The 25,333-nt window shown below is 46.4% G+C and overlaps 1 protein-coding gene across 2 annotated transcripts in view; it reads left to right on the forward strand.

The window, feature by feature from the left end:
- The window catches only part of EFCAB5 (EF-hand calcium binding domain 5), a 139,632-nt gene that overhangs the window by 86,279 nt on the left and 28,020 nt on the right, over window positions 1–25,333 (forward strand). For both annotated transcript variants that reach the window (XM_031967730.1, XM_031967729.1), the window contains exons 9-17: window positions 2,167–2,266; window positions 2,942–3,634; window positions 5,221–5,286; window positions 5,409–5,501; window positions 6,257–6,471; window positions 10,459–10,615; window positions 21,407–21,696; window positions 22,753–22,922; window positions 23,781–24,009. In XM_031967730.1, coding sequence (XP_031823590.1) covers window positions 2,167–2,266; window positions 2,942–3,634; window positions 5,221–5,286; window positions 5,409–5,501; window positions 6,257–6,471; window positions 10,459–10,615; window positions 21,407–21,696; window positions 22,753–22,922; window positions 23,781–24,009 — 2,013 coding nt within the window. The remainder of the gene's footprint in view (window positions 1–2,166; window positions 2,267–2,941; window positions 3,635–5,220; window positions 5,287–5,408; window positions 5,502–6,256; window positions 6,472–10,458; window positions 10,616–21,406; window positions 21,697–22,752; window positions 22,923–23,780; window positions 24,010–25,333) is intronic.

A 25,333-nucleotide genomic window follows, 5' to 3' on the forward strand; every position in this document is an offset into this window, starting at 1 on the left:
AAGTATTTAAATGCTTCTAATTTTATGTCATTTATAGTATTTCTGTCATTGTCATTTAAAGATTATTCAGGATGAAAGTTGCACAAATAATTTTTGACCACCATGCAAAGTAATAACAAAACTCAGGAGAGGTAATAATAGAAAGGAAAGTTCATTCAAAAAAAAAAACTACAAAATGAGTAAATTTTTGGGAGTTAGTCTTCCAAAGCACATTCAATGCTCATCCATTTATTTACAAAGCACTCTTAAAGAAATAGAGAACACGTTAAACAGCTGGAGAAAATCTATGCTTATTACTGGGCAGTGCCCAGATAATAAAAGTCACAAATTCCCAAAGTCGATTTCTAGATTTAGTGTCGTGGTCATCAAACTACCTGAAGGACACTTTGCTGGACTAGATAAAATAATGCCGAAGTTGACTTGGAACAAAGGATCAAAGGATCTAGTAGAACACAGGAAAAAATGGGGGAAGTGGGGAGCAAGAAATGCAGCAGGTATAAAACACTTCCAGTTCTCAGTTATTATTATAAAGTAGGAATCATTCAAAACCATTTAGTTCAGATTAGAAAGTAATCACTAAAAGGTTTAGTTTTTCTGGGATGTCAACTGTGTGAAGTGGAGTAATGTGAAATAAAACAGTTAAGATAATCTGAGGATAGATGGTGAAAACTAAGGAATTCATATTTTTTCCCATAGATAGCAGGGAACTATTGAACGTTAATGAACAAATGACAGTAATTTCAATTATTCAGTCTTTTTTTTTTTGTCTTGTCCAACACTACATGACCCCATATGAGATTTTCATGGTGGAAATACTGAAGTGATTCCCCATTTCCTTCTCTAGTTCATTTACAGATGAAGAAACTGAGCAAATAGAATTAAGTGACTTGCCCAGGGACACAGCTAGTAAATCTAGTCTGTGGCTAGATTTGAATTAGGAGGATGACTCTTCCTGACTCTAGATTCAGTGCTCTAGATGCCCAAAGAATAATGATAATGATAATAAAAAGCTAGTATTCATCTAGCACCTACTATGTGCCAAGGACTTTAGAAATATTATCTCATTTGAAGCTCACAACGACCCTGGGAGGCAGGTGCTATTATTGTATCCCTTTTATAGTTGCGGAAACTGAGGCAAACAGGATGAGGTCACAAAACTAGGAAGGGTCTGAGTCAAGAACTCAGGTCTATCTGTTTCCAAGGCCAGAGCTCTATCTTTTGCTACCAGAGGCACCCACTGCTCTCATGCTGACCTTTTCTCTCCCTACTAGGAGAAAAGGTATCTGATAAGCTTATGAGCAAAAAGACATTTATAATAGCTGGCATTTATGAAGCCCCTTAAGGTTTATAGAGAACTTTATACATAGTATTTCATTTTATCCTCACAACAACCCTTAGAACTTGGTGCTGTTATTATCCCCATTTTAGAGATGAGGAAAATGAGGCAACCAGCCAGCCAGGGTCATATGCTAGTAAGTAACTGAGGCAAGATTTGAATTCAGTTCTTCCTGACTCTCTTAATGCATTTCCAGCTGCCTATTGATAACACAGGAATGGATCTATAACAGAATTTTGAAAGAACACTGAACTTAACTTAAAATTCAGATTTCAGGGATGTCTAGGCAGATATCTTTGTGCGAGAGACTCAGTGAGTTAGTCAATAAACATTTATTAGCACTGCTGTATGCCAGGCATTGTACTAAGCGCTGAGAATACAAGGCCAAAGACAGTTCCCGCTCTCAAGGAGCTTACAGTTCAATGAGAAGATCTTTCAGATCACTGACTTTAATTATGATATCTGTGAAGCTGGTCTTATTTCCTTTATAACCTTGTTAACTCCATTAATTCCTAGGGAGTTACTAATGGCTAAGAAAACACACAGGGAGTATTCTAAGTTTCCTTGGCACTCACTGACCATCTAGGAGAGCATGCTAGATGAATGAATGGTCTTCTTAAGGAATCTGTAAAAACTGGGAAAAGCATAGGGATTAATTCTCCCAGAAATGCCAGTTTTTGAGCTGTGGATGGGTGCTCAGCAACTATCTAGTCCAACCATCTCATTTTAAAAGTGGAAAAATTGAGGCTTAGTAATGAAAATGAACTGACACCATCTGTATAACGATCCTTAGGTCTTACAAATCCACTGTCTGCAAACATTTTGCCTAGATGGGGTTCCTGGACCGGGAGAGGATACTGACCTTGCTGGAAAACTTCTATGACAAAAGCCCAAAGATAGTTAAGAAGCTCTTCCGTAACCCAAGATATTGTAAGTAAAACAACAGATGGGATAGCCTGTCAGGCCAAGATGGTATCTTCCTACCACCTCCATCATTATTGGGACAGTTTCAGCTTGAGATCATGTTCTTCCTACCCAGAATCTTTTATCTCCTTACTGCTTTGGTGGAAGCAAGTTATGATTAGAGCAAAACAACTGGGGCTTTCCCCTAGGGCACAGGAATTTAGAGAACATTAAAAAATACTTTTAGTCCTTCAGCAGTGAGGTAACAACTGAGTTAACACTTTATCTACCAAGAAAAACGAGTTTAAATAAGAAACTACTATTGTGCCTCACCTTACTTCCCAACACATCCCTAACTTCTCAACTGCAATCATCCAAAAAATGTAGGTTTATAGGCTATTTGTCCCACGTGTAAAAATGATTGGTTATGGCTCTGCATAGTAACTGTAATCTTAAAAATGCCTGATACCTGTTTTAGTGGGAAATGTGCTTAACTAGTTCAAACTCTCAGTTACTTAACATTAAAACATTATGTGGTTACCAGAGTTGGGTTTTTAACTGACAATAATAACCAGCTCACCAAAAAATATTAGCATTAGGAGATCGATTAGAATATCTTTTCCCTCCTTTCATAAGGTTATTGATCAATAGTGTCACCAAAATGATTATCTTGTCAGACAAATGTCTTGCTTTCTGTACTAGGGCCATTCATTGAATTTCGAGACATCGAACCGGCTGAGTTCTGGGGAGACTTGGATGATGAGAGGAGCCCTTTTCAGGCATTGGAACAAATATCTTCAGGAGAGATAAAGAAACACCTTCTGGCCTTTGAGAAGCTGTTGTCCCAGCACGACACAGAAGAGGATGAAGAAGAAGAGCTTAAAAAGATTAGGCCCACCACAAAAAAGGCCCATAGAGATGACTCCGAGCCACAAGAAACAGTAAGTTATGAAAAAGGTCATGGCAAGCTAAGTTCTTCAGCAAAGGAGGAGTTGTCTCCAGAATCTCAGAAAAGACAAAGTCAAGAAGCAGAGGAGAAAAGAACATCCAGAGAGGAGGAAAGATCTAGAAAGTCGAGAGCCTCCTTAAAAGAGAAGAGAGACTCTAAGGGACCAAGAAAGGAGAGTGAATTGGTCACAGAAGAGAAGAGCTCAAGTACAGCACTGCCACAGGATGAGGAAAAGCAAGAGGCTGCAAAGAAGTCCCAAGATGCATCTGCAGTAGAGCAGGGACAAGACCAAGCATCACTAGAAATTAAAGAATCTGGTTCCCTGGAAAAAAGCCCCATGCTCCAAGAGGAAAGCAGCCAAGGGCAGGTGACAGATCTTGCAGAGCACAAGGACAGTGAAGTACAGCCCAAGGTTTCCAAATCAGCCGCAGAAGAAAGTCCCCCAGGTAAGAATGTATTCTCTGACCTGTCATTGACTCATTTTTTATTGACTCCAAATGATTTTACTAATCCACAGCCATTGAACACCATTGATACACTTAACATTATTCTAGACTTGCAAACATTCTGCTCCTGCCTGGGTCTTCTTTGTGTGCTGGAATTCTACATATAAGGAGGCAATCTGACCACATTAAAAATAGAAGTAATTCTTAGCTGTGTGACCCTAGGCAAGTCATTTAACTCCAAATGCCTCAGCCAAAAAAAAAAAAAAAAAAAAAAAAAAAAAAAAAGAATAGAAGTAATTCTTCATTTACTTGTTATAGGTTACAACAGCCAACTAGCCAGGGGAGAATTCAGATCAGGAAGTGGAGTAAAAACACTTGAGCTATTAATGTGTAGAGTCTGATGCCAGGGAATTGGTTTGTTTTTAATTCTTTTAATTCCATTTCCAAAAGAGAATTTATACTTTCCTCCTATGTAGAAAATGTCTTGCGTTGTGACAAAATTTTAAATTGGGCTCCTTCAAGGCCCTTAGAAAAGGCTCTGTGGCTTTCCACTAACACATCAATATGTATGTGGTTTCCTTTTGAACATTATTTTTTTAACATTTGGTGAGTTAGAGATCACATCAGGGTTTGTTTGTTTTTTTTTAAATTATGCCAAAAGGTAATGAACTCAATATACAGAGAGAGATTTTTGGACTTGGGCCACGGAGGAATTGACATTGCTAACTATGCAGATTGTGTTTTTTATTATAAGAATTTTAGCAAATAAATGCTTGGTAATTGAAAAAAAAATTGAAAAATTTGTACCAGCGAGGTCTGAGGTCCCACAGCCTCACTAATCCTAAATATGGTAACCTAGTTTAAAAAGCTGTAGCCATGGGAACAGGCGACTCGATCTTATCAGCCTCGTGTAGAAAAAGGCCTGGCAGACTTGGAGTCAGGAGAGTTTGATATTAGATTCCCCTGCCTTGGGTTTTCTAGTTATACAAAGCTGGACAAGTCACTGAAACTTTGTGCCTCAGTTTACTTATCTGCAAAATGTAGATAGTAATATTTGAACAATCTTTCCTAAGACCTTCAAGTCAAATTCAACTTTTGGCATGTGAACTCTCAGTGTTCAAGGCAGCTCTTTGAGATTCTAGGTCACAGGAGAGATATTGACCTGGGTTGGGACAGGGATTTCCCTTCATCCATAAAATGACAGGTCTAGTCCCTAATCCTATATCATAGAAAAGTGAGCTGCTTCTACTACTGTGTGACCCTCCACTGGCTGGACCTCAGTTTTCCTAGCCATAGAACAGAGTTAATAATGCTTAACCTCTCTTTACCTCATAGGAATGAAGATAATAAAAGTAGTAACTGATCTTGGAATTATCACTAATTATCACAGCTACTGAGTAGCCTCTGGGTGTTGTCACAGTAATGACAAATCTTAGGCTACCCAGGGAATGATGACTCTCTGAGGAGGTTTTCATCATCAGAATGTGGGTGGTTTCCCACAGTGGAAAACTGGAGAATAATTGCTGTGGAGAATTTCATCTTTCCCGGCAACCAATTAATTGGTGGTTTCCTTTGATAATTTTCAGAAACTGGAGACAAAGACAAAGTCTGTGAGCCCAAGAGCCAGCTAATAGAAGGGAAGCCATGGTCAGGTGACTCTACCTTTAATTCTCCCTTCCTTTGTCCCTTGACACACACTTACATTGGGTGACAAAGATGTTGGGAAAGAAGAGTTACTGTATTGTCTTTATTCTGGTCTTCTGTGTTCTTCCAGGTGAACTCTTAACTTCTGATCTGGCCAAGAATTATATGAAATATGGAGAAAACAAAGAGGCTTATTTAGTCTCTGAGGACCCCAGGTTTACAGGTACTTGATGACACTGAGTCCAGGATGAGATGAATGGCAACTCAATGGACAAATGGACTAGTAGGCTAACTCTGCTTACTGTGTGAACCCATTTTCCAGGGGCTGGTCAGCCCCTGTCCCCCTCCTTCCTCCACAAGTAGTAAAAACAAAGCCCCTGTGACCTTTTCTTCTTACCTGTTTGCATATGGGTCTTGGTGGCATTCAAGATCAGGTAACACAAGATACCTACCTATCCCTCTCAAACATTAAAGGTGTCTACTGGGGGGAGAGAAGTCAGATCACTGGCCAAATGCTTTAGGAACTTTTTGTATGTGTCTGTGTTTTGTAAGTTTAGGCTAGAAGCAATATGAAAGAGTGAAGAGAGAACCAGCCTTAGAGTCAGGGAGAACTGAGTTTAAATCCAGTCTTATTCACTTACAGGCTGTGTGACCCAGAGCTAGTCGCTTAATCCTGATTGCTACAAAGGAAAAATAAATACTAAATTCTCTTGGGGACCAAAAAAAGTAAAAACCTGGTCCTGTCCTCAAGAGGTTCAAAGAAAAGATGCTAGTCTGTACTGGTAAAAGTTTCCTCACATAGGAATGTTAATGAGAACACAGGAAAGGAAATAACATTGATCAAACCACAAGACTATAAATAGGCTACTATTATTCTTATTCCTCTTCTTGATTAGATGCCCACGTGGATTCAGTATTTGCCTCATATTTTGGGGGATTTATCTCCTGATTGCCTAACTTTTGTTTCCTGCTGACCAGAGCTGCGTCCAATAATCCTCAGAATTCTGAACCAGCAAGAGTCAAATATAAGGAGCCCGTTTACCCAGAACTACCTCACGGTGACGCAGTTTGTTCAGCTCCTGGAGACATTTGTGGGGGAAGGTGTCTCCACTGGGATCATGAAGAAGTTCATCAACTTTATAAAGAAGAATTACGTAGAAACACAGGAAGAGAAAATCAACCAGCTGGAGAAGGTGAGTTATGCTAAAAGCCTTCGCAAAGACCAAAGTTTTGAGGACAAAGTATGTCATCCCAGGTCTTGCTGGATTTCATTTCCTCTTTTTTGTTGTTGTTGATCTTTTCGCCTTCTTCATTTCCCCCTAGAGTTTGCCACTTTATTTCCACATTTTTTTCAACAAGCAGGTCCTCTGAGCCACTGCAAGTTCAGCCCTGTGATAATTCTCCAGAGTCCCTCTCAACTTGAAAACGGTAGTCCTAGGATGATTAAGGGGACGCTCATTTATATTGGTGTGTGAGGCTTTCATTCATTGAGATCCCTATGCTAAAAATAAAAATAAATAATAATAATAGCTAGAAGGTTTGCAAAGAGCTCTATGTATATTAACTCCCTTGAACCTTGCAACAACCTTATGAGGTAGGTTCTGTTATTATCCCCATTTTACAGAAGAGGAAACCAAGACTGAGAGAGTACTTGCCTAGGATCACCCAGCTAATGAGTATCTGAGGCTGGATTCCTGACTCCAAATCTGACATTCCACCCATGACACAACTAACAAACTCCCAAGTCTTGACCCCTTCGCCCCCCCCAAATCCTCTCATCACATGACCGTGATGTGGTCACTCATCCCACTTGTACCTCGGCCCATCTGCTCACCCCCAAAGGTGCTGCTGGCTGGAAAATGTCGGGGTTGTCCCTGTGGGACTCTTTGTTGCCCCGAGAGAATGCCCTTGTGGCAGCTGCATGGCATTGTGGGAAGCGTGCTGGAACCGGAGTCGGGAAGACCTCAGACACTTGCCAGCTGGGACACCCACAGAGACACACCAGGTCACTTAATGGAAGGACTCCGCTCATCTCTCATTAATGTAAAATGATGACGTCTAGGCCCAAATATTTGAGCAAATGTTTGCTCACTACAGCGTAAGGTGTGCAACAACATGCTGGATCCAGAGAAGGCCCCAAGCTCAAAGGCTCATGGAGCTCAGGGCTCCGGATCATCTGTAAGCCTGGAGCTCTGTGCGTTTCCACTAAGTGACTTGTATCATCAGACTATTCTGTAGAGAACAGGGTCCTCTTCCCACTTTGTTGCAGCGCGATCATGTTTCAGTTACGTCTGACTCTTTGTGACCCCATTTGGATTCTCTTGGCAGCGGCCTTGGAGTGGCTTGTCGGCCCGAGTTCTCCGGCCTGTTCTACACATGAGGAAACGGAGGCAAATGGCCCAAGGCCACACAGGTAGTGGGCGCTGAGGCTGGATTTGAACCTGCCTAACTTGGGCCCTGTCGGTGGCTCTGCCCACAGCTCTCTCCGAGGCGGCTCCGTGTTCTGATGCAACATGAAGCTTTCCGCTTTGGGTGTAAATCCCTTAAAGACAGCGACTGTTTCTGCCTTCTTGGTGCCCTCGGGCTGTTGGCACAAGGCTCCACACACCATAAGCCCTCGGTAAACGCTTGCGGTTTGTTTGATTGATTGCCTACAGGCCCTCGTTTCCATCTTATGGGAGCAACGGTGAAGGCAATGATTTTCCTACTCAGAGGAGGGTTGGCTCTCTCTCTCTCTCTCCTTTTATCGGTGCGTCGGTCCCTTTGGCCCTCGCCCCCTCTGCCTCCCCCTCTGCCGGTTCCTCGAGCAGGCCTTACGGGGGCCCAGGCTCCGTGCCAGAGCCCTTTCTCTTTGCGCCCCAGATTTCCCTTGGGGACTCCCGCGCTCCCCTGGGCGCCTTCATCCTTTCCGTGCCCACGATGCTGAGCCCTGTGCAGCCAGTCCCAGGTTCCCAAGAATTTCCCAGATGCCCCACGGGCGCTCCGGCGCTTCCCTCTCCCGGACAAGGGCCCCGTGTTCCCGCCACCCAGGCTGCAGGCTCCCGGCGCCCTCTCTTCCCCGCGGCCCCTTCTCTCCGTTGGCTCAGGCCTTGTCTTCCCCGGATAACAGCAGTCGCCTCCCCCCCCCACCGGATCCAGCCTCCCTCCCCCACCGGATCCAGCCTCCCCTCCCCCACCGGATACAATCCCCCCCTCCCCCACCGGATCCAGCCTCCCGATGCACCCCTCCTCCCCCGACCCTGCCTTGCTGGGTCCCAGGGACTCCCGGGGGCCTCCAGCATCTCATGGAGCATCTTTGCTTCGGTTCCGGTTTCCTCCCCCCTCCGGCGTGCCCCTCCTCAGACACATCCCAGCTCCCATCCTTGTCTCCGGGCCGCCCCCCGCGCCCCTCAGCTCTGGCCCCCTTCAGGGATCCAGTCAGACCCGGCTTCTCGGAGGCCCTTCCTTATTGGCCGCCTTCTGCTCCCGCTAGGGGGCGCCATCGCGCGCAGACTCGTCCCCCTGAGCTCCAGTCCGAGCTCGGGCTTGCGCTGGCTGAGCGACCCTGGGCAAGTCACTCCCCCATTTGCCGGCGTTTCCTCTTCTATAAAACGCGGACGGAAAAAGCGCAGCTGCGTGCTACCTTTGCTGTGTGTTCGAAGGGGCACCAGCGGCGCGCAGGCGCGTTCTTGCTGCGCTGTTTGGGGCTTTGTTCCATGAGTTAAAAATAGAGCGAATGCCGAGTGAAGAAGCAAGTTGGCGAAGGCTTATAAATCACTCTGGCTTCTTCCCAAGAAAGCCCCAAATGGGCCCCAATGGCTGGATAACAAGGGCAAGTCCAGTGACCTGCAGGTTGTTCCCCTGCATTAGAAGGAGGGCCCACGGTTGCCCCTTTGGGCTTCCTCCGCGCTTAGCGCGGGGCTGGCGACGGTTGTGCCGCTGCCGCCTCCTGGCGCTGACGGCGCTGACGGCGGGGTGCCCTTGGCGAGGAGACCGGGGGCTCGCCTTCCCTGCGCCGCTGTAGCAGGCGAACGGGATTAAGCGTCCGCACAGCGCCCCGCAGCTAGGGTCCGAGAGCAGGGGTGAATTCGGGCTTCCCGGCTCCAGGTTCCGCGTTGTGCCCGCCGAGCCTTGCAGCTGCCCCCCGCACGCAGCAGCAGTTAACAGATCCTGCCTATCCTTTATTAAGTGCCCACCGTGTGCTAGAGACGTACATGGCCCCGGGGACGCCGGGCCAAAAATTAGTCAGCTCCTCTCCCCGGGCGGCGCGCCTTCCTTCCTCCGGGGGAGAAACACGTGCTTAGTGACTACGTCCCTATAGATGCGTGTGTTAAGCGTAGCAATAGAGAAGGGACCTGCGATTCACAGGGAAGTCCTGGAGAAAGTAACACGCTCAGTAAGTGTATGTTGGAGAGAAAGCTGCAGCCGGAGCGCTGACACTTTTAAGTGGGTTACTTGGGTTCACCACTAGAATATATCAGAGGAAGGACTCGAACTTGGGTTTTCCTAGTACCAGGCCCAGCTTTCTACAGACCGAACCATGGCATGCAAAAAAATATGTATTATATATAGCATAACAATATATACATTATTATGTATTATACAATGTTAACTTATTGATTTGTTTTATATAGATGATATATATTGTCTATTAAATTGTATAATTTATATGTTAATGTGTAAGTGTATGATGTGTTTATATATAATGTACATGTAAATGATATATGTTGGATTTAATAAAAATAACTAATAGTATTATATATAATGTAATATAACATAAAAGATTAATTTATTTATATTATTTATTTAATTTGTATGAATTATGCTCTAAAAATAACTACTAGTATTGTATATAATGTTATATATAACATAACATAAAAGATTAATTTATTTATATTATTTATATAATTTGTATGGATTATGCTATAATAGTTAATTATTCATTTTATAGGATATTGTATATTGTGCAATTAAATATTATAATTGCACAATATACAATATCCTATGAAATGTATAATATATAAATTGTATAATTTATTTTATTGCATAATATTAATTTAATTAAATATTATATATAAAATAAATAGAAAGATGTCCCTTGGTGTCATGCTCCAGCCCGAAGTGAAGTCATCTGTATAAAAGACAAGTGAGTTACAGGGAGTTAAGCCTTTCCATCTTTTGCAATCCTCCTTGCTTCCTAGATTCAGCAAGAGATCTTGGAATTGCGAAGGAAGATACTTCTAGAAGCTCTTTTTCAGAAATGGGATAATGAAGGCTCTGGCTTTGTGGACCTGCGCGAGGTTGATAAACTTCTGTTTACTTACAAGGAAGGCATGGAGAAGGTATCGATGCAAAAAGGTAAGGCATAAATCTTTTCATACGGGGTCTAAAATATTAGGGGATCTAGACAACAACCAGTTCCACTGGACTTTTTCTGGTCACAGTAAAGGATCCCCTACTCAGGAAAAACACCGGTGGTTGTGGGTGAGAAGGATCATAGAAAAATACAACTCAGTGTAGGCCTGAGCTGATGATTCAAAGGTTAAACCCAAGCCTCTACCCTACATAATCTGATTCAATATCAGATTAATTCTTTCTCAAAGAAATTTAGTTCCTTTTTTTCTTGGCTTATAAAGTTATATAGGTTATAGGATCATAGATGTAGAACTGGAAGAGACCTTAGAGTCTAACCTTCTCTTTTCACAGTTGAGGGACCTGAGGCAAACAAGTTAAGTGACTTGCCCAGGGTCACACAACTAGTCTGAAGCAAGATTTACTACTGATAAATAAGAGCTTAATTTAATATCCAGTTAAATACTTCAATTTAATAATCCTGGAAATCGATGCTATTATTGTTATTATTGCCCTTTTATACTTTAAGGAGTAATTTGCCCAAGATCACAAGCCAGTAGGTGTTGAAGGCAGGCTAGGAACCCAAAAGTCCCTTTCAGATATTCCCAACCTCTGAGACTTCAGATACCTCCAGTCTTGGACAGCTCCCTATCTTCCTGGTGAGCAGAGGACTTGGATTCAAATTTCAGTCTTGTTTCTTATGGACACCGTGACTTTGAACAAGTCACTCTCCTTGACGAGCCTGAGTTTTCTTGCTTGTCATAAAAAGTGGGGAGGGGGGAGTTAGACTAAATGAACTTTAAATCCCAAGGTCATTGTATCGAGCTGAAATCCTCTTCCCATTGCTACCATCTGAGCTCAATAGGACCAAGCAAAGCCAATCTAAATTGGCCTTCCATGGACATCTCTTTTTGAACAAGCAGACCTGTGATTTCCTGGAGGGTTGAACTCCCCAAATCAGCACCTTTCCTGCAATATAGAGTCTAAGAGAATTACAAGGGACTTGGCGAAGATGAAGGGTCTTACCCAGACACATACGGTATCTGAGGCAGGATTTGAATTTCAGGCCTTGCTGACTCTAAGACCCACTCCCTCCCCATTACACTAGCCTGCCTCTTGCTCATTTTCTATAAAAGGTAAGCCTAACTAGCTTCACATGACTGAAAAGATCCCCATCTTCTAGCCAGCCACACGCTTGTTGTTCTCCAGTGTGGGATGAGGGGACCTGGAAGGAGCTCAGGGACATTTTCTTTGTGATGCTGCTGACAGTGTTGTAAGCAGATTGAAATGATCATGTGTGAAAGCTACCTTCACTATTCTCCTAGGGCTGCCATGATTCTGGGCATCAGACAGAATCAGGGCATTTTTTATGGCAGGGAAGTAGACCGGGAAAATGGCCAGCCTTGGGTGGAGGGGAGCCCCTCTCTGGGTGCTGAGGGGACCGTGGCCACGTGCCCTTTTGTTCTTGCTACATCTGAATAGTCAAAGAAGCTTCTTCTCATTTCAGTCTGTTGAGGGGCTCCCAGGGCAGATGGCAGCACAGGCTCTTCAGCCTGTCAGCCACTGTTTAGCCCATTTCTGGGCTCAGGATTTCTCTTTCTGGTATGGCAGGTGCCTGTAGCCACTGTACTCTGGGCTCAGTAGAGCTGGAAGGATCCTTGTGGCTTGCTTAGACAAAGGGGTGTTTCCTGGAGAGTGTAAGGATGCAACACCTGAAAGAAAAATACACAGTGTTTGTTTCTTTGATGCTGGAGCCTCTGGAGGTGGGTAGAGACAAGGGACAGGTCTTAGGGGATGAATTTTATGTCCTGGCAGAGCTGTCCATTGTAGTCAAGCAGTTGGTATGATGGGCACATGAGCCAATGTAAGGTAGATGGGGGTGATTGCAATAATTTATTATTGCCTTTGGCCATCATTATGGCCTTTAGGCCATCAAGCTGAGATTCAGTTGACCTCTAGATGGCTTCTTTGGGTTGTGTTCTCTCCTCCCTGGCCCTTGTCCCTGGCCTTTTTTTCCATGTTGTTGTTGTTAAACTTTTGAGTTTGTGTGTGTATGTCTTAAAAATCACAATACATTCCTGATACATGTTGTCCCATGTGACTATCCTCCAGCCCTTTAGAGATTTAAAGGTAGGAAAGACCTTAAGAAATCATTGATCCATTTCCCTTATTTTTATCAATGAGGAAACTAACAGTACTCGAGCCAGAAGGGGCCTTGAACTAGCCCGATATTTTTATCTTAGGGAGAAAGAAACTGAAGGGAATACATGTGAAGTGACTTGTCCAACGTAGGGCAGCATTGAGCGACAAAGTTGGGATTTGACCCCTGATTTTTTACTGGAAATCCATTCAATTCCTTTCCCAATGTATCATGCTATGGCAAAGAAAAATAAACATGTATCAATCAAGTTTGATAGCATATGCTCCATTCTGTATCTGTAGTCCCCCTCCTCTCCAGTCAGGACATGAATTTCAAAGCTGAAAAGCATCTCTGGCCATTTTAGCTCAGGAGAAGCTCAGGAAGAGAGATATGGAGGAGGGCCTGTGTTATATTTTGACTGACATTCTTGCTGTGTGACTCTGGGTAACGCACAGTCTCATGACTCTAGGTAATCCTCTAAGACTGGGAATTACAGAGAAGGTGCCAACATGCATTGGTGGAGCGACCTTCCTTACTTGGAAGTTCCCTTTAAACAATAAAATCATTGGTTGAGACCCTTTCTCTAGGGAAAACTTAGGGATGTTCAACAGCATGGTGCTGGGGATAGAGAGTTACACTTGGAGACAAGCCTTGAGTTCTAATTCAGCCTTAATCATTTGCTAAGTGTGTAACCCTAGGCAAACCATTTAACCTCTCAGTTTCAGTTTTCTCATCTGTAAAATGGGGATTAAAACAGTACTTCCCTCACAGGGTTGTTGCAGGGAAGTACTGTTTTAATCCCCATTTTACAGATGAGAAAACATAAGTACAACATTTTGCAAACTTTAAAGAGCCACATAAATATTAGTTATTCCTTTCTTGCCTCAGTTTCCACGTCTAGAAAACTGTTGTGTGTGTGTGTGTGTGTGTGTGTGTGTGTGTGTGTGTGTGTGTGACAGAGAGGGGGGAAAAGAGAGAGACACAAAGAGAGACAGAGAGATAGAGAGAGACAGAGAGATAGAGAGAGACAGAGAGATAGAGAGAGACAGAGAGAGAGAGACAGAGAGAGACAGAGAGATAGAGAGAGAGACAGAGAGATAGAGAGAGAGACAGAGAGATAGAGAGGGAGACAGAGAGATAGAGAGGGAGAGAGACAGACAGATAGAGAGGGAGAGAGACAGAGAGATAGAGACAGAGACAGAGAGAGAGACAGAGAGACAGAGAGATAGAGAGAGAGACAGAGAGATAGAGAGGGAGAGAGACAGAGAGATAGAGAGGGAGAGAGACAGAGAGATAGAGAGGGAGAGAGACAGACAGACAGAGAGGGAGACAGACAGAGACAGAGACAGAGACAGAGAGACAGAGAGACAGAGACAGACAGAGAGAGACAGAGAAGCATAATGTAGCTGAAAACACACTGAATCTAGATTCGGATGGCCTGGGTTCAGATCTTGCCTCTAAGGTTTAACCTTAATTGCATAAGTTTCCCCTTCTCCCTCTGTAAAGGGAGACTGCGCTTAATGGCTCAGATTTAGAGCCGAGAGGAAAGCTGGAGGTCACCGAGTCCAGCCCCCTTTTACAGATGAGCAAATCTGAGGCTGAGAACCTGGGGGACTTGCCCAGGGTCACTGAATCCCCTCCAGCTCCAGACCTTTGCCCCTCCCGGGCGCTTCCTCGGACTGTTCTCTGTCAAACAGGGCGTTTGGGTCCCAACAATCCATGTCCAGCTCTAAGTGGATCAATTCACTGTACAAGCGCGCCATCTTGTGGCCATGTGTGGTAACTACTCAGATTGGGAAGTGGAAAGTGAAAATTGGTCAGCAGCGGTAAGAGGGGAGTTTGGGGCAGGGCAGATTAAACTTCTCCAAAGGGAACATTTTAAAAGAGCGAATACGCTCCGGCCTCCACAATTTAAATAAAAAAATCTTCCTCCATGCCAGAGAAATGGAACCAGGAAAACTTTGATTCCGCATCAAGACTGATGGAAGAAAATTCATTCTCAGTCCTCCCTGAACCTCAGATTTCCCATTTGTAAAATAAGGGTTTGGGGTCTAGGCAAGCTCCGAATCCCTTCAGCTCATTGTATCCCCTATGGCCACTCTCAAAGGGGTTAGAAGTCCCAGCAATATCCACAAGCTGGCATTTGGCAGGGAGGGGTGACTCCCAAGTCTTTATCCCTTCCTTCACTTCTGTCGCTAGAACAACCAAACACTCAAACAGAAACGAAAGGGCAGATGAAGACAGCCCATGTGACCCAAGGAAAATTTCAATCACAGCTCAAGTGTGATGGAAGAAATTACTTTTCCTCCAAGAATTTCCTCCACACCTAACACTGCCAGATTTCTCCAGTTCTGTTCTTTTGGTGTGTCAGAGTTCTCTTAGCAGACAGGGCTCCACTTAAGCTACTTTCGTTTTCCTTTCCATTCCTATGGAATACCCAAAGTCCCTCACTTTTCCTCCCAGACCACTCTAAGTCCCCTTTCCTCCCCCAGGCTACTTCCCAAGTCCTCACTTTCCCCCAGAGCAACTCCCTAACCTACTTTCCCAGGCCTCCCTCCAGTCCCTCCCCTCCCGGGCCTCCTCCAAGTCCCAACCCTTTCCTCAGACAACCCACTTAAGCCCCTTTCCTAAACCCTAAGTTATTTTCCCCCTAAGAACACATACCCAAGTTATTTTTAGAGCAACCCCCTCCAAATTAAAACTTTCCTCAGAAAAACCCTATTCCAAGCCTACTTTCCCTCAAGCCCCCTTAAGTCCTAAAATTTTCCTGGCAACCCCCAAGTCCTCACTTTCCCCTAAGGCCCCTCCCAAAAGTCCCACTTTCCCAAGCTCTTTCAAGTCCTCCTCCTAACCCTCCCTCAATCCCTCCTTTCCTAGACACACCACTCAAGCCTCACCCTCCCAGAAACCCTCCTCAAGTTACTTTCCTCAACACACCCTCCAGTCCCCACTTTCTGAGCACCCCACTCCAAGTCCCTCACTTTCCTCCTCAGAGCACTCCTCAAGTCCTCACCTCCTCGGGCAATCCCAAGTTACTTTAGGCCCCCCTAAGCCCCCTTTTGAGCACCCCCCAATCCTCCTTCCAACCAACCCCCAATCCCCTCACTTTCCCCTCAAACCCCTACCCAACCTATTTCCCTCACACCCCCAAGTCCCTCCTTTTCCTCCCCAGCCCCCTCCGTCCCTCCTTTCCTCGGCACACTCCTCCTTCCTCACTTTCCTTAATTTTCCCCTCCAATCCCTCCCCTTTCCCTGGCACTCCTCCGTCTCACTTTCCTTTAGGCCCTAAAGTCCTTTTTCTAATTTAAGTCCCTCACTTTCCAAGCCTCCCCCCGTCCCTACTTTTCCTAAGCCAACCCTCCGTCTCCTTCCCAGACACCACTCCAAGTCCTCCTTTTGACCTCCCTGTCCCCACTTTCCTCCAGAGACTCCTCCAACCCTACTTTCCCCCGACACCCTCCCCAACCCTCCTTTCCTCAACCTCCCCGTCCTCCTTTTAGGCCCCCCCCAAGCCCCACTTTTCCCTGACCACTCACTCCAAGTCCTACTTCCCCTCGGCCACCCCCAATTTCCCCCCCTTCCCTAAGGGCACTCCCCAAGTCCCCCTTTCTCCCAAACCAACTCTTTCCAATTTTCCTTCCTTTGGACACTCCCCAGTCCCACTTTTTCCTCCTAAGCCATCCTCCAAGTCCTCACTTTTTCCTCAGGCACCCCTCCAGTCCTTTACTTTCCTTTCCCCTCAGGGCCACTTTCCCCCCAAGTCCTATTTTCCCGGCACCTCCCTGTCCCTCCTTTCCTCCCCAGGCACCCCCCAAGTCCTCCACTTTTCGGCACCCTCCTAATCCCTTTTCCTTTCCCAAACTTCAAAGTCCTATTTTCCCCTCAAACCTACCCGTCCTACTTTCCCCGGAACTTCCGTCCCTCATTTCCTCAAACCCTCACCGTCCCTACTTTTCCTTGGCACACCCTTCCGTCCTCACTTTCCTCCCCGAGCACCCCTCCGTCCTCCTTTCCTTGGCACCCCAAGTCCCCTTTCCTTCCGAAAAATTTCCCCAAGTCCTACTTTCCCCGAGCAAATTTCCTCCAAGTCCCCTTTTAAACACTCCAATCCTCCACTTTCCTCCCCTCCCGCCACTTTCCTTCATCCCTTTCCCCTAGACATCATAAGGTCCCTACTTTTCCCTCAGGAACCAAAGTCCTCACTTTTGAGCACACTCCTCCGTCCTACTTTTCCTAAACACCCTCCAAGTCCCCTACTTTCCTTGAGACCTCACCCAATTCCCCCCCTCAGCACTCACCCAAGTCCTCACTTTCCCGGAAACCCCAAGTCCCTTTTCCCTTGGCACACCTCCCCAAATCCTACTTTTCCTCCACTAAAGTCCCCCTTTCCTTGGCACACCCCGTCCTCACTTTCCCGGCACCCCCCTGTCCTCACTTTCCCTCAACACTCCATCCCTCATTTCTCCCGGCACACTCCAATTTCCTCACTTTCCCCCAGGCAACCCACCCAAGTCCTCACTTTCCAGACACTCATTCCAGTCCCTCACTTTCCTCAGAGCACTCACTCCAAGTCCCCACTTTCCCCAGGCACACCCCCCGTCCCCTCCTTTCTCCCGGCACACCCCCAATCCCCTTTCCTCAGACACACCTCACCCAATCCCTCACTTTCCAAGGCCACCCCTCCAAGTCCCTCACTTTCCTCCCCTCAGGCACCCCCACCGTCCCACTTCCTCCTAAGCCACCACCCGTCCCCACTTTTCCCTGAGCACCTCGCCCAATCCCTCACTTTTTCCTAGACATCATTTCAAGTCCCTCACTTTCCTCCTCAGAGCACACTCACTCCAAGTCCTCACTTTCCTCAGAGCACTCTCTTTCCTTTCCAGGCCCTCCCAAGGTCCTATTTTCCCTTTAAAATTTCCCCTCCTATTTTTCCTCCTGGCCCTCACTAAGTCCCTCCTTTTCCTTTCCACCCAAGTCCCTCATTTCCTTGACACCCCTCCCTCCGTCCCTACTTTCCCTCAAGGCACTCCCTCCAATTCCCTCCTTTCCTCCCGGCAACTTCTCCGTCCTCACTTTCCCCAAGACTCCTTTTTCCCACTTTCCTTTGGGCACACCTCCAAGCCCTCCTTTTCCTCCTCAGCACACTCCCCGTCCCCTTTCCTCCACCTCCCCAAGTCCTCACTTTCCTCCTCAGAGCACACTCCATGTCCTCCTTTCCCCTTTCACCAAGTCCTCACTTTCCCAACTCCCTAGCCTCACTTTCCAGGGCACCCTCCAAGTCCCCACCCCTCCAGGGCAACTGCTCCAGTCCTCACTTTCCTAGCACTCCAATCCCCACTTTCCTCCTCAGAAACCACTCTCCAGTCCTCCACTTTCCTCAACACACTCCCCAGTCCTACTTTCCCGTCACTCCTCAGGTCCTACTTTTCCCTAGGAACCCTCGTCCTCCTCACTTTCCCAACCCACTTAAGTCCTCTTTCCTCCCTCAAGCCCTCCCCAAGTCCTCACTTTCCTGGCACCCCAATCCTCCTTTCCTCCCCTCCTCCAAGTCCCTCACTTTCCCGGCACCCCACCCAAGTCCTACTTTCCCTCCCCCCCCTCCTCCGTCCTCCTTTTCCTCAGGTCCCCTTAATTCACTTTGCTAAAAGGATTGAGGCAACCAGGATACAAACCTTGGTCCTTTGATTCCAAATCTAACCAAATTTCTCCCGGGCCTCAAAATTTCCAATGTTGGAGGGCAGGCCAGTGAGCCACCTTTCCCATTCTGCCCATTCCTCCTTATTCCTGATTAAAAGCTTCCACATGACCTAAATCCCCATCCCTTGCTACCCATTTGAAGAGGGCTTCCTTTTTTTTAACACCAATAGCACTGTTACCACTATAATGGAATTACCTATTTTCCTGAGCTTGGATGAAACTCTTCTTTTGGCCCTCAAATGAACAGAGAATAGCCAATGCCCCTCAGCTACACCATTGCAGGAGGCTCCTCCAAAGCACCCCAGTTTAACTCACACCTCTGTAGTTCCAAAGATCCATTGATCCTTTTCTCTGATAACAGAGACCTCAGGTGCTTTAGCCTTAAGAGAGACCTGAGGGGATTAAAGGGGGGAAAAAGCATTTTCTAGAAGGAAGACTCAACACTTGGAGATTTATTGAGCCAGAACAGTCAGTCCTCTAATGTGCATCCTTGCTTCCCAGCTGGAAAGAAAGCAATTTACTCAGCTGGCTTTGCCTCCAAGAAGGAACTGCATCTCTGGAGTCAGGGGATCTGGGGCAAATTCTACTTTTGATACTACTAGCCTAGTTCAAAGTTTCTGGTCTTCAATGTTAAATACTGTGTTACATGTTATGAGGTTTAGAAAGGAGTATGAAACATAATACCTTCTCCCCAATACTCTAAAATCCATGGGATGGGAAAACCAGCTCTCTAGGCATCTAGGTAGAACAGTGGATAGTTTTGGACTTAGAGACAGGAAGAGCCTCAGTTCCCTCCTCTGTAAAAATAAAAATAATAGCAATAATACCCACTTCTCAGAATTATTCCGAGGATCAAATGAGATCATCTACAGAAAGCCCTTTGCAAACCATAAGGTGCGGTAAAAATGTTAGACATTACTTACCATACAAAACCATAATTGACAGCATAAGATAGACTTGTTATACATAAGTTTTTTGAGGACAGGGACTGTTTTATTTTTGTTATTGTAACTTAGAATCTCTCTCAGTGTCTAGCATACAATAAGTGATTCTTATATGCTTATGGATTGATAAGCACCCAGTGAGTGATATGAGCAAGGAGCAGAATAGGAGTTTAGTGGCCAAGAACACTAGGGGTTGGACCAATCAAGGAGGGCTCCATAAAGAAAGTGAGATTTAAGCTAGAGAAGATTTAGAGCTGAAAGGGACTTTGGAGGCCATTGAGTCCAACTCCCATTTTATACAGATGAAGAAACTGAGGTCAGAAAGAAAAGGTGATTTGCTCAGGGTTTCACAGCTGATATCTTTGAGGCAAGATTTCAACGTGGGTCTTCATGACTCCAAGTCCACCATTCTACCCATTGTGACTCCTCTTCCTCTTCCTCCTCCTCTTTCTTCTTGAAGGCCAGATAGGACTTGACTAGACAAAGCCAAGGGATGAGGGGGTTTTAGATGAGGAGACTGAACTGAGAAGACGACCACTGCATGCGAAAGATGGAAATGTCAGTGTCATTCATGTCATGTAGGGATAAGAATCCAAATTAGCATGGCGGCAGCAAGAAACTCAGAGTTGTAGTGATATTGTAAAAGAGGGATGGAAAGAGTTACCAAGCATAATTGTGACCTCTCGTGCCTGAGTGATGAGAGAATATTGGAATCATCCAGTGGAGCTGCCCTCAGATTCAGGAAGACCTTGGTTCATATTTCCCCTTTGACTTGCATTATTATTTGATTTAATCATTATCACATTATAGTAGTAGGGAAGTAGGTGGCACAGTGAACAGAGTTCTGGGCCTGGAGTCAGAAAGATCAAAATTCAAATCCAACCTCAGACTGTGTGACCCTTAATGTCTGTCTACCTCATATATAAATATGGAGATGATAATAGCATCTACCTGACAGGGTTGTTGAAAAGATCAAATAAGGTAATAATTATCTCCTCCACCTCTTTCTCTGACTTGTTTTCCATCCTTTCCTTTCTCCCTGTCTTCCTCCTTCCCCTTATCTTCCTCCTCTTCTTCTTCCTCCTCCTCCTCCTTTCCCCTGTCCTTCTCTCTCTCCCTGTCCTCCTCTTTTTCCTTTTCCTTCATCTTTTTCATCTTGCTCTCCTCTTTCTCCTTTTCCCTCATTTCCCCCTGCCTTCCTCCTCCTCTTCTTTTTCCTTCATCCTTTTCCCTCTCTTCCCTCCTCCTTTCCCCTGTCCCCCTCTTTCTCCCTCTTCATTTCTTCTTTCTCCTTCACCCTTTTCCATCTCCCTCTCCTTCTCCTTTCCCCTCATCTTTTCCTCACCCTCCTCTTCCTTTTCCTTCATCCTTTTCCCTCCCTCTCCCTCTCTTCCTTCTCCTCTTCCTCCTTCTCATTCACCTCCTTCTCTTCTTCTTCTTCATCTCCTCCGCCCCTTCCTCCTCACTATTATCACATGGTGCCGCACAAATGTCGCTGCAACTAGAGAAGACATTTCCTCACGGGAAGTTCCCTCCGGCAGGAAATCACAAGTCCCCAACCAAAGAGTCACCAAAGATTAGAGAGAGAGGAAAGTCGGGAGGGGGACCTGGGAACTGCAAGGAGGGAGCTACTGAAGGCAGAGTTAACGGTTCTCGACAATCCCAAACCGGGCTCTGATACATGTTTGATCAACCTGGCTTTTGAAGTGGAGCAAAAATAAATCTCTCTGGATAATGAACCCTGGGCCGGCAGTTTGGTATTTGGGATTGGAGGACTCGGGTTCAAATCCTCTCCCTGTCCCTGAGTGTTTGTGTGAGCACCGTGGGCCTCGGCCGCCTCGTCTGCGAAATGGGGCCGCTGCAGAGCCCGATCCCGAGGCCCTTTCTAGCTCCGATTCCGCTGCAAATCCTCGCTTCCCCCGCTCCCTCGGAACGAACGGTGGGCGGGGAGGAGAAAGACCCCATGGCCACGGGGGACCCCTGGTTAGGCCCTGCTCCGGCTCTCTTCCTCTTCAGCCAAGCTGCACATAAAGCTTCCGGCGCCCCACCCCGGCAGCGAGATCAGGCTCAACGTGGACCAGTTTAGAGAGTACATCGAGCTGGTGGTGGCCGAGCTCACCGGCAACGAAAGCGAAGTCTTCGACAACGTGGTGGAGTTCCTGATGATGAGCTTGCCAAGGAAGCACGGGGAGCAGCTGCGGAGCCTGGCCCGGCGGAAGTGGCTGCGGGAGATTCGGAAGGCGGCCGAAACCAGCGGCGTCTACCTGGAGCCCGTCTACGCCGCCGTCTTCAAGGCGCTGACTGAGGTGGGTGTGCGAGGGGGGGAGGGGGGGAAGTGGGGGAGGGGGAGGAGGCCGGCCCCTCCCCCAGCAGCGGGCCCCGGGACCTGGGGCGGCATTGGCGCCTACGGGGAGCCCGGCTCTGCAGCTGGGTGCTGGCGTGGGGCCCAGGGGCCTGTCAGGCGCGGCCCCGGAGGCTTCTGGGGCTTTGGCTCGGTGACCCAATGATCAGCCCTGTGCGTCCAAGAAATACTAGTGACAAGAGAAGGATTTGCTCTTCTCCCGCCCCTCCGCCCCCTCCCCCCCAGCCGGACTTTTCCAGGACTCCCTCGGAGCGGTGACTTAGGACCCCGGAGCAGCCGCAGAGATGTCTGTGGCTAGCCCCGAGCCCAGTTTTGACCCTTACCCTGTGGGGGCTTCGAAGACATTTCTGTGAGGTTCGGGCCTTTCCTCACTTGGTAAAATTAAACGCTCAGCTGACAAAAGGGAGGGGAGGGAGGAAGAAGCATTTATTAAGCGCCTGCTCTATGCCGGGCGCTGTAAGTGCTGCACCCCCCCCTCCCCCCAGTCTCCTTCAGCCCGCACAACGCGTTTCCATTTACAATGGAGGAAACGGAGGCCGGTGGAGCCGGAACTTGCCGGCCACGCACAGGCCTGCGGGCCTCAGCCGTGGCCTGGGAAAGCCGGGTTTTGGTCCGGCTTCTGACCGTGCAGACTTAAAGGGGAAATCCGTGACCCTCGGCCCTTCCAGCCGCCGATCCCGGCCTTCAGGGCCTTGTCCCCCACTGCCCGCGCGGCTTTGAAGTCGGTCCCGCGGCCCTCAGTGAGAGCGGGAGGCAGCTGGATGCTGCGTGATGGAGCCCGGAGGACCCGAGGCCAAACCCAGTCCCGGGCCTAACACTCCCTAACTGTGACCCTGGGCCAGTCATTGAACCCCATTCGCCTCAGGCAAAAGCCTTGCTGGGGCCGTGTCTCTCACTGGCCGTCAGACTTGGAGAGCCACTGACAGGAAAGGAGGGGGGATATGCCGCCCGGGGCTAGCCAGGAGCCTGTGCGACGGGCTGGGCATCCTTGTGCTTCCAGGACGCCGAAGCCCACGGCAACAAGAGGATCAGCGCCTACATTTCCCTCTTGGAAGAAAACAAAATCTTTCCCGAGCGGGGGAAATACCTCCTGAGGATCGTAGCTTGCACCATAGAGGATGCGCCATTTGTCCTGAAGCAGGTGCTTTATAGGGACATGAAAGGCATCAGGTAAGAACCCCAGCAGGTTGCTCTCCTCCCCCCTCTTCCTTCCAGAGTTCCTACTCCTAAACGGAATAGCTTGGGTAAACCACGTCAGTCTCATCCAAAGCCTCCTCCTTCACCCAGGACAGTTTACTAGCAGGGCTGCTTCTAGACCACTGTGAATGGCCATCTTGGGAAGAGCTCTATCTCCTTAGGAGATGACTTCCTAGATTTCTAGCTTTCTCCTCTAGTAAATGAGCCTCAAGAGACGGCAGAATGTTCAGAATTCAGTTCTCTTAGCAGATCTGCCTCGTAAGCTATTTATTCTCTTTTTGGGCAGTTTTCCCCATTTCTTATAGTTAGCTTTCAACATTCGGTTTTGTAAGATTTGAATTCCAAATTTTTCTCCTTCCCTCCTTCCCTCGCCCCTCCCCAAGACATCTGACAAAGGCTATACATGTACAATCATGTTATACATCGTTCCATATTAGTCGTATTGTGAAAGAAAAATCAGACAAAAGGGGAAACCTGAGAAAGAAAAAACAAAAGTGAAAATAATAAGCTTTAATCTGCACTCAAGCTCATTTTCTGGATGTGGATAGCATCTTCCATTATGAGCTTTTTGGAATTGTCTTGTTCCACTGCATTGCTGAGAAGAGCTAGGTTTATCATAGCTGATCATCACACAGTCTTGCTGTTACTGTATGCGGTATTCTGATTCTGCTCATTTCCCTCATAAATTGTTTATTCTGTACTTATTATCTTCTTCAAGTACTTTTCCTCCATTGAGGAAATCTGGCCTTGAAGTTGAGAAAATTTGGCTTTTTTAGCTCCTTCTAAAAGCCTTCCTTCCCCTTGGTGGTCTTCATCTTTTCTGCCCTTCAGTTTTACAGTTGTGGATCAAGGGGTGCCAATCCATGTCCCGCAAGTTGAGAATCACGGAAATATCCATTTCTGGAACACTTCTCGTAAACCAAAGGATTGTAAAGGGTCGTTCCTGGCTCTCCCTCTTGAGGATGCTTATAAAAGAAGCTTTGGGGTCCTGGCGGTAGACACCCTACGGGATAGCTCCAGAAGAAGCATCTTTGTACCTCATGAGATCAGCTTCTATCAGGTAAGTAGTAGAAACATTGAAATGACAATGCGAATATTCTTTACCTTGGAATGAGAAGCAAGAAAAAGAAAGAAATAGAGGAAAAGCTAGAGGGATTAGATAGACAGCAGGAAAGATAATGGCTTTTAGACATGCTAGGTGCTCATTGATACAGCAAACACCGTGCTAAGCACTGTGGGTTCAAGTATAAATTAACAAGATACTCCCTGCCCTCAAAGAGCTTGTGTCCTAATGGTAGAAGGCTACAACAAATAAAAGAAGATCTAAGAAATGTTCAGAGTAGAATTGATGCTCACATTAGCAGCACTATATCCAACCTTTGTTCTATTCCCTGAAGATGTTTGAAGGAACTTACGTTATGCAGTAGACATTGAACTAGAAATTCACTTAAGGGAGAATTTATTTTGTGGGATCTTTTTTCAGCCAAGTAATCAGAAATCTTTTCCATTCCCAAGGTGGGTCTAAGTAGGAATTCCTGCCTCACAAAATACTGATCTAATCCTTGTGTTCAGTTTTATAAATTTAGGGAAAAGAAGATGCAAAGGAGAATCAATCAACAAGCATTGATTAAATGCCTACTGTATGTCAGGAACTGTACTAGACCCTGGTGATACAAAGAGAGAAAATAATCTCTGCCCACAATGTGGAGTTTGTATTCTATTGGAGGAAACAACATATACACATATAAGTAGTTTCAAGATGCATACAAGTTAACATTTTTTTGTGTCTTTGTATCTGAGTGAAGCTCTGGAGGGTACTAGAGAGTTCAAGAGGCAGAGATTAGGAGGGCCTGCATCTCAGTCATGAGTAACATCATATGCAAAGGCACAGAAGCCAAGAAACAATGTTGGGCATGAGGGACAGTAAGGCAGTAAGGATCATAGAGTACATCAAGAAGAATATGGGATAAATTTAGAAAGGCAGGCTGGATCCAGATTGTGAAGGGCTTCAGATATCAAAGTAATTTCTATTCAATCCCAGGGGCAATAGGGAGTCACATGAGCTTCTTGAGCTGGGGAGTGAAATGGTCAGAAATATCACTTCAGTAGCTAGAGGATGATGGCTTGTTGAGAACTTGATAGGAAGCTACTGCAGTATTTCAGAGGAGTGGAAACATGATGGATTAGGAAGGAGACCCTACGAGTGGCAAGAAAGGATTGGATGCAAGATGTATCTTGTGAGGATAGGATCAAGACCTAGCCACTAATTATACATATGGGGAAAGTGAAACATCAAGGATGACTCCAAGGTGGGTGAACCTGTCATAGTGGGCATACATACCTACAACATGAGTCTGGTATACCCAAAGGTGAGCATTACCATT

This window comes from Sarcophilus harrisii, chromosome 4 (genome assembly GCF_902635505.1).
Source record: "Sarcophilus harrisii chromosome 4, mSarHar1.11, whole genome shotgun sequence".
Classification (NCBI taxonomy): domain Eukaryota; kingdom Metazoa; phylum Chordata; class Mammalia; order Dasyuromorphia; family Dasyuridae; genus Sarcophilus; species Sarcophilus harrisii.